General features: G+C 44.5%; 2 protein-coding genes across 3 annotated transcripts in view; one reads left to right on the forward strand and one right to left on the reverse strand.

Annotated features, from left to right (window-relative positions):
- LOC311102413 (inositol-tetrakisphosphate 1-kinase-like) overlaps positions 1-3,306 on the forward strand; it is a 71,060-nt gene extending 67,754 nt beyond the window's left edge. For both annotated transcript variants that reach the window (XM_084143746.1, XM_084143747.1), the window contains exon 11: positions 487-3,306. In XM_084143746.1, coding sequence (XP_083999872.1) covers positions 487-821 — 335 coding nt within the window. In that variant the 3' untranslated portion in view covers positions 822-3,306. The remainder of the gene's footprint in view (positions 1-486) is intronic.
- Positions 3,307-3,618: 312 nt separating this feature from the next.
- LOC311102402 (serine/threonine-protein kinase PLK4-like) lies at positions 3,619-14,615 on the reverse strand. The gene is made up of 14 exons (XM_084143732.1): positions 14,419-14,615; positions 13,344-13,439; positions 12,807-12,902; positions 12,101-12,215; positions 10,979-11,963; positions 10,783-10,874; positions 10,337-10,656; positions 10,120-10,224; positions 9,905-10,007; positions 9,640-9,789; positions 9,262-9,490; positions 6,158-6,251; positions 5,776-6,023; positions 3,619-4,067 (listed from the first exon to the last, which is right to left on the reverse strand). The coding sequence occupies exons 1-14, from the start codon at positions 14,458-14,460 to the stop codon at positions 3,968-3,970; spliced, it is 2,775 nt and encodes a 924-aa protein (XP_083999858.1). The 5' UTR covers positions 14,461-14,615; the 3' UTR covers positions 3,619-3,967.
- Positions 14,616-14,621: the final 6 nt, after the last annotated feature.

The raw sequence follows: 14,621 nt of genomic DNA on the forward strand, positions 1-14,621 counted from the left end.
GCCATTTGTACTACCTGTCTAGGCGTATGACTCAGTTTTACAATCTCTACCAGTTAGTAATTTCAAATCTTTGAGAGATTGCTTTTAGGGATCGATATAATCTAGTGGGCTAATTGACATGGTCTTGCTTAGAGACAGAGCCGAGGCATCAGCAGTGTTAAATGAGAATTGAGCACGTTCTGAGGCAAGTCTAGCATGCCTTTCTTTTGACTAGGGCTGTTGTCACTATGGGAACACTGTTCTTGGGTTGCACCCTTTTGCTACTTTTGACGGTTGGAGTGTGAGGAGAATGGTAGTGAGCTAATCACTACTCTCACAAACATTCACCCTCAGTGCCTCAATGACAAAACCTAGGCACTCAAAATACAAAAAAGAAGTCCTTTCACTCATTTACCTGGACTGTTACCATCAGTTTCCCACTGTATTGGAGATGAGATATAAGCATCAGTCAGCCATGTCTCATGGCTCGCCCTCTTCTGTCTCCAGGTTATGAGGGTGTCCCAGAGTTCTTCAACGACCTCCTGACCCACATCACCAGTGTGCTCCAGACTCATGCCCCCGACAGCCCCCCAGCCAGCGAGCAGCCCAAAGGCCTGGAATCCAGCGCTACGGTACCCACAGCCCCCACCCCAACCCCAGCCCCGGGCTCCCCAGGCTGTTGCAGCATGCTGGGGAAGGAGGCCAGCAGCAGCCCCTGGATCGTGGAGGGGGATGGGAACCTGAAGGGCCCCCGCCAGAGACTGGGCTGTAACTCAGCCATGTCCCCCAACTTCCAGCAGCACTGTGTGTCCACAATAGCCACCAAGGCTTCCTCCCAATGACTGCCCTCCTCTTCCACCTTAGCCCCCACCCTGTATTAACCTCCAACAAAAACAGATGATTGTGACAATAATGAATAATAGTCATTATTATGATATTAATTCTAATATCTGTAATCAAAAACCAACTTTTTTTCTATGTAGATATTGATGGTGATTGGGTGTAGATTTTTTTTCTCTGCCTTTTTTGGATTGTTTTGTTTAATAAGACTCACAGTACTGTAATGTGAACTTTTGGGGACTCTGCTTAATTACTGATTTTAGTTTCTCTCTGTAAAATCTCTGTAATCAAGTGGTCCACATGAGATGGTTAGGGGAATGGCCTTGTCTGGCCTTTTGATTACAGCAGTGAAGAAAAAGGCAATTTTAACATCCTATGCTCCAGACACACATACATTTCCTGCATTGAAAGTCACCAGTGATGACTTGTTACCACTCTGTCAAAAAGGGGAGTTAGGGTAGAAGGGATAAAAATGTATTTTATTGTCATATATACCAGATAGGTGCAGTGAAATGTGTTGTAGGGCAAGATTATTGTCTGGGTATTATAACACTCATCCACAGGTTTGGAGCAGCTGCCTGTGCGAATGGCACGCATATCAACTGACTTAAAGCAGAAGAACCCACTCTATCATTTCCAAAATAACAAGCAATTCATTGGGGTCTTGGTCGACATTAGATAAGATTAAATTGAACGCTGGTTGCTTTACTGTGTGCCATTTAATTGACAATATGCTCTGTGTAGTGCAAGGCTCTTGTCATGTGAATTTCATATTCTTCACAACAGCAGAAACAAAGTAGATTTTAATATCAAGATACAGTACATGTAGCACGAAAGGCTGAAAATACCTGCATAAACCTTTGATCACACCTGATATAAACATTTGTCAGCAGAAAAATAAATCTTTGTTCATGTGACCAAGTTTAATATGGAATAATGTTTATAAAGGCCTTTTGAGTGTTTGTCAGATATGGTTGAGGTTTATACAGGTGTTTTATGTGACTACAAACCAGTCCATTTCCTTGCCTCTCATAACTTGATTGGCGTTGCTCCAGCATTGCTGAAAGATGAGGATCACATTCCGTTTGTGTGTGTTTTCAAAAAGTATTCCAGAATTCCAATGCTTTAGTGAAAAATGACTGTTTTATGGAATTGAATCGGCATGGTGAACTCTGTCATTCCTTCTCCCTCCATTACTACTCATTCAAAACTCAATTCAACCTCTGGGCCTCTTTAATACAGTGTTCAATTGGTATTGTGTTCAGAAAACGAACTCTTACTCCACTAATTTCTAATTGAATGATATAGAATATATATATTTAGCCAACTAAATCAACAGAAATTATAATTTTTGTGACCATTAAGTGAATGATGTCTTGATGACAACACTAAGGATTCTTTATGTTCTCAGTACTTTCAGCCTTATTGACAAGACATCATTTTAAGCAGACTGCTGGCATCTATTAAACAGTAAAACACCATCTAGTCAGCCCGGTGCTCTCTTATATAACCGGTAACAGTCTCCAAACACCCTGTAAGCATCAGCTGCTGTGTCATTTTGAGATGTCACAATATGTTAAAATAAGAGAACATTTTCAAATTTTGCTCCCAATGTTCAGAGAAACTTTTTAAAACTTATTTTGTTAATGTTTTTGTCCTGACATTTACTAAGAGCAATTTATTTTGAGATTCTATGGGGAGGGAAATTATTTTTATATAGTGGAGTGATGATTCGAACAAATAAGGGATTCTTGTCAGACGAGTAGTGAAATGATTGGTTGGCAAATGAAATGATCTTCAGAACTGCAAGACCAAGCTTACAGCTGCCACTGTCTTCACCCTTAGCATCCAGTTGAAGTGCAAGGAAAAGAGTGCAGGGCTGCCAACTCGATGTTAAATAATAGGGTGTTTTAAGAACTGCTTAATCCTGGAGGAGCAAGCATCAGCATATAGAATAAGTAGGCTGGCACACTGAATTGACACGTTAATCAGAGGTTACTTAGCCCCAATAGCCTGGTGACAGTGACTGACCGTCTAAACAGTGTAGCCATTCCACCTGCAGCCCTCCAGGACAAGAGTTGAGTAGCAGTGCTCCTAAAGCCTTTCCTATTGAAGGACACATCCTCATCCCTGTGTTGGTGAACAGTGACCAAGGAGAGAATGTCTTGCCAAGCCATGCCCAGTATGTTGTGGAAACACTTACATCTCTACATCACTATAGTGTGTTCTTCATTGTGCTTCTAAATGGGAAATAAATATTAACCCTACTTACTACCTTGATCATTTCTCCAACCCTGACAGTCATTGTGCTCTCCGCTTCCACCTGAATGTTATATATAGTAACGTTATGTATATAGTATATAATACACATATGCATACATGTTTTGTAAAAGTTCTCTAAAGAAACAAATCTCATCCACAATGTGACTTTTTTATTAAATGGCTAAACCAACTTAGCAAAAAATAAATCTGAAAAATAAAAACTAAGTTGAGTGATTTCTAAAAACCTTGTGGGATGAAAATTGCTATTACTATTCTAGTGCTTTAGTCCAGAAAAACAGATCATAGATGACTATTCTTGGAAAAAGTTCAAATAATTCCCAAAAGTTGTGTATTGGGTTTCTCACGATAGGTCTCATGCTCATGTATCTGTCCTGTATATTGATACCATACACCAGTGAAGTATGCAAACAACCATTCATCCTTGAAATGTTAACGTTTTTGCTGTAAACATTTACTTTTACCCATTTATGCTGTTGCGAAAGTGAGATGAAGAACAAAAAACCCCTGAACACCAGTGTGACTGAACTCTACCCAGCCTGCAGATGTTTATTGCTTCAGCTTTTATGCATCTGACATTTCATGGAGATTATGGTTCGACAACTGACAATGTAGAAAATTACAAAAGACAAGTTCACACGCACATACAAACTATTTCAACACAAGATGCTGTACAACATGGGTATTTTATAAAATATATATTCATAATTTGTCATCTGTACATAGAAAAGAAACATATTTACAAGCACACTTGAGAGGCATGTATGTCACAGTATAAAGCCTATGAAAGTGTCTCCTCCCTGCAACATCATTGGTGCACTGGGACGTGTCAATGTAACAGCAAGGGGCGATGCTGCTGAGGTTTGATTCAGCGGCGTACTGCTGGACTGGCCAACAGGCCCAGGATGGTGGAGAGACAGTGCAGCTTCTCCTTCACAAGCTCTGGCAACTTCTCATTCTCCTTGTACCTGGAACAACACAAGCAGGAACATGTCAGCAAAAAGAGTTCGACAACTACTATTCCTCAAATACAGAAAAACACAAAACCATATTTTACATCAGAAAATTAACAAAATATGGACATTGACATAGCACTATGAAACAGTGGTGAAGCCATGTGTCAGTTATTGTATTTGTTATATACAGTGGGGGAAAAAAGTATTTAGTCTGCCACCAATTGTGCAAGTTCTCCCACTTAAAAAGATGAGAGAGGCCTGTAATTTTCATCATAGGTACACGTCAACTATGACAGACAAAATGAGAAAAAAAATCCTGAAAATCACATTGTAGGATTTTTAATGAATTTATTTGCAAATTATGGTGGAAAATAAGTATTTGGTCACCTACAAACAAGAAAGATTTCTGGCTCTCACAGACCTGTAACTTATTCTTTAAGAGGCTCCTCTGTCCTCCACTCGTTACCTGTATTAATAGCACCTGTTTGAACTTGTTATCAGTATAAAAGACACCTGTCCACAACCTCAAACAGTCACACTCCAAACTCCACTATGGCCAAGACCAAAGAGCTGTCAAAGGACACCAGAAACAAAATTGTAGACCTGCACCAGGCTGGGAAGACTGAATCTACAATAGGTAAGCAACTTGGTTTGAAGAAATCAACTGGGAGCAATTATTAGGAAATGGAAGACATACGGAAGACCACTGATAATCTCCCTCGATCTGGGGCTCCACGCAAGATCTCACCCCGTGGGGTCAAAATGATCACAAGAACGGTGAGCAAAAATCCCAGAACCACACGGGGGGACCTAGTGAATGACCTGCAGAGAGCTGGGACCAAAGTAACAAAGCCTACCATCAGTAACACACTACGCCGCCAGGGACTCAAATCCTGCAGTGCTAGACGTGTCCCCCTGCTTAAGCCAGTACATGTCCAGGCCCGTCTGAAGTTTGCTAGAGTGCATTTGGATGATCCAGAAGAGGATTGGGAGAATGTCATATGGTCAGATGAAACCAAAATAGAACTTTTTGGTAAAAACTCAACTCGTCGTGTTTGGAGGACAAAGAATGCTGAGTTGCATCCAAAGAACAGCATACCTACTGTGAAGCATGGGGGTGGAAACATCATGCTTTGGGGCTGTTTTTCTGCAAAGGGACCAGGACGACTGATCCGTGTAAAGGAAAGAATGAATGGGGCCATGTATCGTGAGATTTTGAGTGAAAACCTCCTTCCATCAGCAAGGGCATTGAAGATGAAACGTTGCTGGGTCTTTCAGCATGACAATGATCCCAAACACACCGCCCGGGCAACGAAGGAGTGGCTTCGTAAGAAGCATTTCAAGGTCCTGGAGTGGCCTAGCCAGTCTCCAGATCTCAACCCCATAGAAAATCTTTGGAGGGAGTTGAAAGTCTGTGTTGCCCAGCGACAGCCCCAAAACATCACTGCTCTAGAGGAGATCTGCATGGAGGAATGGGCCAAAATTTTGTTTGTAGGTGACCAAATACTTATTTTCCACCATAATTTGCAAATAAATTCATTAAAAATCCTACAATGTGATTTTCAGGATTTTTTTTCTCATTTTGTCTGTCATAGTTGACGTGTACCTATGATGAAAATTACAGGCCTCTCTCATCTTTTTAAGTGGGAGAACTTGCACAATTGGTGGCTGACTAAATACTTTTTTTCTCCACTGTAGGTGCTGTGTAAGTGTTCAGTACCTGGTGGTCCGTCCCTCTGGGGACGTATAGATAATACAGGAGACCCCTGCCTGCACCACTAGCTGGGAACCATCGTTGAACTGCACCCACACCTCTCCACTGGTCAGCTGTGAGGCCCAACCAATATTTGGCACAAAGACAGACTTGAGCACTTTTCCTGCGTTGGGCGTGTGGTCCTGTTTGACCAACAGCGGAGAGCAGTTTTTGTTCACACTGGCCGAGGTGATGTCAGACTCTTCATAGATCATCTGATTAGAGAAGATAAATAAAATAAAGTTTAAAAAACAATAACACCAGAAATATCTTACAATTCCTCCATAGAAATGGATGGACTAAATAGCTTAGATCATACAATGTGACATGTTGCGTGGGAGAAACTCACAGAGGGAGTGAAGCATGGGGGCTGGGGCGGTGATGCCACATCAGCAGTGGCAGGCTGGGACGAGGGGCAGGAGGAGTCTGGGTTGGCAGGTCTCCTGGGAGGGACAAACAGAGCAGCAAGATTAGTGACACAAGGACTGGGACACTGGATATCTCAACACACCGTTTGGAGGCAAAGTATGACTGACTGACTGACACACACGACCAAAACTATTTGGACACCTGCTCGTCGAACATCTCATTCCAAAATCATGGGCATTAATATGGAGTTGGTCCCCCCTTTGCAGCTATAACAGCCTGCACTTCTGGGAAGGCTTTCCACTAGATGTCATTGTATGCTGTAGCATTAAGATTTCCCTTCACTGGAACTAAGAGGCCTAGCCCGAACTATTAAGAACAGCCCCAGACCATCATTACCAGCTTTACACCACTCCAGCCGACACTTGACATTGCGCATGGTGATCTTAGGCTTGTGTGTGGCTGCTCGGCCATGGAAACCCATTTCATGAAGCTCCCGACGAACAGTTCTTGTGCTGATGTTCCTTCCAGAGGCAGTTTGAAACTCGGTAGTGAGTGTTGCAACAGAGTACAGACGATTTTTACACGCTGCCTGCATCAGCACTTGGCAGTCCCGTTCTGTGAGCTTGTGTGGCCTACCACTTCACGGCTGAGCCGTTGTTGCTCCTAGACGTTTCCACTTCATAATAACAGCACTTACAGTTGACCGGGGCAGCTCTAGCAGGGCAGAAACTTGTTGGAAAGGTAGCATCCTATGACGGTGCCACGTTGAAAGTCACTGAGCTCTTAAGTAAGGCCATTCCACTGCCAATGTTTGTCTATGGAGATTGCATGGCTGTGTGCTCGATTTTATACACCTGTCAGCAACTGGTGTGGCTGAAATAGCCGAATCCACTCATTTGAAGGGGTGTCCACATACTTTTGTATGTGTGTGTATGTGTATATATATATAAATAAAAGTATACAAAATAACAGCCTCAGTTAGTCGGGGCATGGACTCTACAAGGCATCGAAAGCGTTCCACAGGGATGCTGGCCCATGTTGACTCCAATGCTTCCCACAGTTGTGTCAAGTTGGCTGGATGCGTTTTGGGTGGTGAACCATTCTTGATACACCCAGGAATCTGTTGAGCGTGAAAAACCCAGCAGCATTGCAGTTCTTGACACACTCAAACCGGTGTGCCTGGCTCCTACTACCATACCCCTTCAAAGGCACTTCAATCTTTTGTCTTGCCCATTCACCCTCTGAATGGCACACATAGACAATCCATCTCTCAATTGTCTCAAGGCTTAAATATCCTTCTTTAACCTGTCTCCTCCCCTTCATCTACACTGATTGAAGTGGATTTAACAGGTGACATCAATAAGGGATCATAGCTTTCACCTGGTCAGTCTGTCGTGGAAAGAGCAGGTGTTCCTAATGTTTTGCTCACTCAGTCGTGGTCAAAAGTTTTGAGAATGACACAAATATTAATTTTCACAAAGTCTGCTGCCTCAGTTTTTATGATGGCAATTTGCATATACTCCAGAATGTTATGAAGAGTGATCAGATTAATTGCAATTAATTGCAAAGTCCCTCTTTGCCATGAAAATGAACTTAATCCCAAAAAAACATTTCCACTCCATTTCAGCCCTGCCACAAAAGGACCAGCTGACATCTTGTCAGTGATTCTCTCGTTAACACAGGTGAGAGTGTTGACGAGGACCAGGCTGGAGATCACTCTGTCATGCTGATTGAGTTAGAATATCAGACTGGAAGCTTTAAAAGGAGGGTGGTGCTTGAAATCATTGTTCTTCCTCTGTTAACCATGGTTACCTGCAAGGAAACACGTGCCGTCATCATTGCTTTGCACAAAAAGGGCTTCACAGGCAAGGATATTGCTGCTAGTAAGATTGCACCTAAATCAACCATTTATCGGATCATCAAGAACTTCAAGGAGAGAGGTTCAATTGTTGTGAAGAAGGCTTCGGGGCGCCCAAGAAAGTCCAGCAAGCGCCAGGACCGTCTCCTAAAGTTGATTCAGCTGCGGGATCGGGGCACAACCAGTGCAGAGCTTGCTCAGGAATGGCAGCAGGCAGGTGTGAGTGCATCTGCACGCACAGTGAGGCGAAGACTTTTAGAGGATGGCCTGGTGTCAAGAAGGAAAAACATCAGGGACAGACTGATATTCTGCAAAAGGTACAGGGATTGGACTGCTGAGGACTGGGGTAAAGTCATTTTCTCTGATGAATCCCATTTCCGATTGTTTGGGGCATCCGGAAAAAAGCTTGTCCGGAGAAGACAATGTGAGCGCTACCATCAGTCCTGTGTCATGCCAACAGTAAAGCATCCTGAGACCATTCATGTGTGGGGTTGCTTCTCAGCCAAGGGAGTGGGCTCACTCACAATTTTGCCTAAGAACAAAGCCATGAATAAAGAATGGTACCAACACATCCTCCGAGAGCAACTTCTCAGTTTGGTGACGAACAATGCGTTTTCCAGCATGATGGAGCACCTTGCCATAAGGCAAAAGTGATAACTAAGTGGCTCGGGGAACAAAACATCGACATTTTGGGTCCATGGCCAGGAAACTCCCCAGACCTTAATCCCATTGAGAACTTGTGGTCGATCCTCAAGAGGCAGGTGGACAAACAAAAACCCACAAATTCTGACAAACTCCAAGCATTGATTATGCAAGAATGGGCTGCCATCAGTCAGGATGTGGCCCAGAAGTTAATTGACACCATGCCAGGGCGGATTGCAGAGGTCTTGAAAAAGAAGGGTCAACACTGCAAATATTGACTCTTTACATAAACGTAATGTAATTGCCAATAAAAGCCTTTGACACTTATGGAATGCTTGTAATTATACTTCAGTATACCATAGTAACATCTGACAAAAATATCTGAAAACACTGAAGCAGCAAACTTTGTGAAGACCAATACTTGTGTCATTCTCAAAACTTTTGACCACGACTGTATATAACTGAAATAGTAACTCTCAGCATTCTGCAACATGGTGCAAGATGGTACTTTATTTAAGTGCTTCCAAACATTACAATTTACAGCATTAATGCTGACAACAGACAGTCATGGCTCTCTCTCTCACCTGCCAATGGTGATGGGGAAGAAGGGAGTGCTCTTGGCACTGTGCTGCTCTTCTGCAGTGATTGCCACCTCTAGAGACAGACACATGCTGTGGCCCTCGTCAGACAGCTCCACATACAGCCTGCTCTCTGGGCTGAGGCCACTGAGACCCACCTCCCCCTTCACTGTGTACGACTTCCCACTCTTCTCCACCACCCGGACCAGCTCCGACGTCTTGTGGGTCTTTGCTCCTGTCACAGTACAGAGGGGAACAACAGGTCAGGATGATTTAGTTTAACAGTGTGCAACAATAACGTTTCAATATCAGAGAAGGACAATAGACCTTATCCTTCAAGTTCATTATGTTTCATATAACTGATGCTTTCTAAATGGTCCTTACCATCGTAGAAGCACACCTCCAGGTCTGCATTGGGGGAGTTCTCCATCAGCATACACTTAGCATACTTTGTGTAGAGGGTGACTTTTGGAGTCTTGGATTTCACCAGCAGCACAAACTTGGAGGCATACTGGTATTTCTTCCAGTACTTCTCTATTAAAGATAAACAGAGGACAGTGGTTAGTTGAAATCAGATTTCCAACATATTTATAAAATTATGGTTTTTAATCATGTCACTGAGACTTCACTGTCTGGTATTGAGGTGTACCTGGTAGGTCCTCATAGCTGCAGATCAGGATGTCCTCAGGAGGAGCAGGGGGACGATCTAGCACAGGAAACCCCTTCCCCTCATTGGGCTGGTAAATAGTGACCTACAGGAGCATGGTCAAAGGTTGGAATTAGTGTTTTGCCATTATTTTACTGACAGAGACCATGATACATCCTCTCTGAAGGTTATGAAGTGTTGTTATTCCTGAAACCCACCATCGAACCATCACAGGATATCCTAAGGACCTCTTTGACCCTCTCCTGGAGGCCCTGACCCTTGAGCAGCTCCATACACACCTCTCCTGTATCCAGAATGCTCACCTGGGGAGGAGACAGAAACCGCAGCTGTAGAGCAGGCAGGCATAGCCCTGTCATTGAAAGCAGATCAGTTGAATAGACACATGGGGATAACTAGGGGCTTTGTCTGTCTTACCACAGCGTTTTTAGTCTTCTGTCTGATGGGTTTTAGTCTGGAGGCACACAGGGGAGGGAGCACATTTCTCAGAGACTTCTTTTCTATACTTGGTTTGGGTTTGGACAGACTCTGCAGCTCTCCCCCATGTACTCGTTGCCCATTCTCCCAGTAGGACTCAATGTTTGAGGGGTGGTGCTGGTTGTGGTTGCGGTGAGAACTGGTCCCTCTGCCTGCTGGTTTGTCACTCCAGTAGTTGTGTACACCTAGAGGCTCCCTGCTGCTATGGAAACTGCCACTGCTGCTGTGAGAGCTGACATCCATGGGCCTCGGAAACGGGCCTGGGGAGGCAGGGGGAACAAACACTGTCAAGCTCATGTATGAAAATCTTTATTTTAGAGCTTTTAAATCTTTACATTGGGATGTAAGATTAAGATACAGCAAAGAAAAGAGTAGGTGTAATATACCTTCTTTACTGAACCAATTCTGTACACCTTCTGACTCTTGTAACTGCAGGTTTAGTGGACGTGGTGGTTGTGTGGAATATGAACATCCTGAGCTGAGGACATAGAGAACATACATGCATCAGTTAGTCAGACAGACACAGCCATCTTAATATAAATCACATTCTATTCATTACATCACACTGGTGTCACATCTTACCTGGCTGTCTGTTTGACAGGCGGCGATGGGAGCCTTCCATGTTCTGCGAAGGGTTGTGGAGTGTCCTTGTAGCTGGAGGACATGGGAAAGGCCAGTCTCCCCGACCCAGTCAGCATCTCCTCAGAGTGGCACCTCTCCAGCTCTGCCTGCCCCATCCCCTGGGCTGGAGTGGCAGAGGAGCTAGACCGGTCTGAGGAGTGAGCCCTCCGTAGGTACCTAGAGTGGGGTCGTCCACTCTTCCCACCCGGAGCAGCTCTGCTCCTGCCTACTCTCTCTGAGTGCTGCTGCTGCCACTGCTCAACCCCCTCAAAGCAGGCGCTGCTGGGCGGCCTGGGCAGTGTGGGGATAGGCATCATGCGGTTGGGCAAGGCAGGTCCTATCATGTGCCTCGCTCTCTTCTGGAGATGGCTGCTGTTGCTGCCGGAGGTGGATGAGGTGCAGGCTGTGGAGATGGTGGCAATGCCGCTGTCCATGGAGCCTGGCTCCCCCAGGCTCAGCTCCTTGGTCCTGGCCAGCAGGCTTTGGGTCATGAACGGGTGCTCCAGCACGGCAGACAGGCTGGGCCGTTGCGCAGGGTCCTTCCTCAGCAGCTGGCGGATCAGGTCCTGGGCCTCCTGGGACACGTGGCTGGGCATGTCATACTCCCCCAGGACCACCTTGTTGAGGGTGTGCTTCACCGTGTCTGTGTCAAACGGGGGCCGGCCCATCAGGAAGGCATAGAACATGCAGCCCAGAGACCAGACATCAGACTCCAGGCCGTGGGCACTGTGGGTGGCCACCTCTGGGGAGATGTAGTTGGGTGTGCCACACATGGTGAAGTGCTTCTCGCTGGGGAGCTTCAGCTGGGTGGCCAGGCCAAAGTCAGCTATTTTAAGGTTCATATTGCCCGACAGCAGCAGGTTGGACAAGGTCAGGTCCCGATGCATGATGCCATGTGTGTGCAAGTACAGCATACCTTTCACTATTTGATGCATGAAGTGCCTTGCTGTAACGTGAAAAAACAACAAATGAAAACTGTTCTAAAAGGAAACGAGGACAAGTGTCAATACATGTTATCGTAGCTTTCATATCATGTTAAGAGATGTATCACTGACTCACTCTCAGGTAAAAAATGTGACTCACCTTCATCCTCTGAGAAGGGCATCTTCCTATCTTTCAGGTATCGACTCATCTCTCCATTATGGCACATCTCCAACACCAAGTACACATAATTACTGTCTTCAAAGTAGTTGTACAGCTGCAAAGGAGTAAAATGACAGGCCAAAATGTTATGTCAGGGTTCAGGGTTCTCCCCAAAGAATGTAAAGAGTGGCACTGCACCACCTTGTGGACTGGCTGCGCCACTATGTACATTTTTACATTGACATTTTAGTCATTTAGCAGACACTCTTATCCAGAGCGACTTATCCGGAGCAATTAGGGTTAAGTGCCTTGCTTAAGGGCACAGACAGATTTTTCACCTAGTCGGCTCTGGGATTAGAACCAGCGACCTTTCGGTTACTGGCACAACGCTCTTACCCACTAAGCTACCTGCCGCCCTAAAAATATGTTTTATAATTTAAGGCCCCAAACGCTAATATTCTAGCCAGTTTTGCTCTAGATTGCAGGAAATGGCAGTGTTCAAAAAAGCCAAACTGTCTGAGTGTAAAGAGGGGCACTACACCCCACCTGTACTCAGCAGCACCATATTGTTAAAAAATCATTGGGAGAACCCTGGGGTTAAATGCAGTCATGTAAATAAGTCCTTATTAAAGTAGCGCCAATTTCAGCACTACAATGATCACATATGCCATAACAGGCCCAACATAACAGGTTCAACCATGCTTACCTCTAGTATTGACGGATGCTTCAATCGACACTGAATCTCCACTTCGTTACTCACACGCTGGACCATACCAGATTTGTGCATGGCTTTTTTGTCAATCTGTACAGAGAGGGGAATAATAGAGATAATTATACAGTGCATGTGAGCGTTAAAATACACTGCTTTAGTCTTGTGGCTAACAGCGATCGATCTTCCACAAAGAAACGATGAGAGCTATCCAGAGACAGAACAGACTGTCTAGACTCCCAACAGTCCACAGAGGACTTATGGGAGGGGGGCTTAGGGAAAATACAAGGCTCTGCTAAACACACCACCTGGTAGTGAGAGGGTGATGATGATAAGTGGGTGAGTCTTCACTGTGTAGGCTATGTCAACATTTCTACACTTGTGATTTGTCTGCTTGCACTTGACAATAAACACTTTGTAGTGATGAGCTCTTACTCTATGGTATTAATGTCTGTGTTTGTGGTTACCTGGGGAGCAACACCATAAAAAAACTGGGATGCAGACTGTATAGCAACTTAGAAAAATAGTTCTTACCATTTTGATCGCCACCTCCAAGCCAGTGTTCACTGACTTTGCCCGGTAAACACATGCAAAGGAGCCCTTACCAAGGAGGGTGAGAACTTTGAAGTCCTGATTAAGAGAATTAACAAATGTTTTCACAAAATGCAATACAGAATTCCAAAGTCAATAAGCTAATATTTACATTACAACACATATGGCTAGAATATGTCCTATAGCTAGGCCTACATCCTAAAAATATGTCCTAGATGTGCCTGTCAGCTGTTCTTTTTTTATATACAGGATGACTGATGTGATACCTCAATCTGTAGCTCCCCAGCTGTAGATAAGATTCTCTCCTCATCTTCACTGACTTTGCATTTAGTTGTCAGGTTTCGAAAGAAATAATGAATAACTTTGTCGAACATCTTCCCTCTGACATGTATGATGTAGGTGGCTAGACAGCCAGTGAGTAGTACACCACTACAACAACTGTACCAGGCATTTGGTCGTCAGGGTAGCTACAGACTGGCTACCCAACTGTCAGAAACAAAACATCAGACAAACGTAGCACCCTTCTCTGCCATATGGCCAACCAAAACCTTGAATTATCCCGGCTCTCTTCCCGCTAATGAAGCAGGCGCTGTCTTCCCAGTCACCTGGCAACAATAAACAGGTGCGGTAAGTCGCGGGGGGAGGGGGGGCACCAGTGGAGGCTGGCTCATAATGTGGCTGGAACGGAGTAAATGGAATGGTCGTTCCACCTATTCCGCTCCAGCCATTCCCACGAGCCTGTCCTCCCCAATTAAGGTGCCACCAACCACCTGTGGGGGCACGTCTCAAGAGTCAACAACAACTCTGCTGCGGCAATGCTAGTTTTAGCATTAGCTAACGTCGTTAGCTACAGTAACGTTACTCGTCTGCATTGCCTACTACGAATTGTGCAAAGTGGGTAACGTTTGTAGACAACTACAGTAGCTATGTTAGTTTGCTATTTAGCTAACTAAACATCGTTGGAGTAGCTAGTTCTTGCAACTTCAGCGACCTAAAATAATTTTGGCTAAGTTAGCTAGCTACGGTAGTACAGTATAACGTTAAGTCGACAACTCACCTCGATTTTATTACCGATTGAAACACTCATCTTGCTTCTCATGTCTTCCCAATCGATACAAAAGTATTATTCAACACATGTTCAACCAGGTTAACTTATCAGCGGCCGTAAACGACCTTTGATAAAACAAATGAATGTTGGTGTTTTATTCCACTCCAAATCTTTTGCATTTCTTCCATTTTGAAAATATCCGCCCGTTACAC

This window comes from Coregonus lavaretus (genome assembly GCF_964263955.1).
Source record: "Coregonus lavaretus genome assembly, chromosome: 27".
Taxonomy (NCBI): Eukaryota; Metazoa; Chordata; class Actinopteri; order Salmoniformes; family Salmonidae; genus Coregonus; species Coregonus lavaretus.

Bases quoted from the DNA above. Each gene is read 5' to 3' on its own strand.
- LOC311102402 (XM_084143732.1), bottom strand. From the start codon at position 14,460: ATGAGAAGCAAGATGAGTGTTTCAATCGGTAATAAAATCGAG. The intron at 12,216-12,806 runs GTAAGCATGGTT...ACTCCTTTGCAG, and splicing joins AGCATCCGTCAATACTAGAG to CTGTACAACTACTTTGAAGA. The intron at 10,008-10,119 runs GTGGGTTTCAGG...ATGCTCCTGTAG, and splicing joins TATCCTGTGATGGTTCGATG to GTCACTATTTACCAGCCCAA.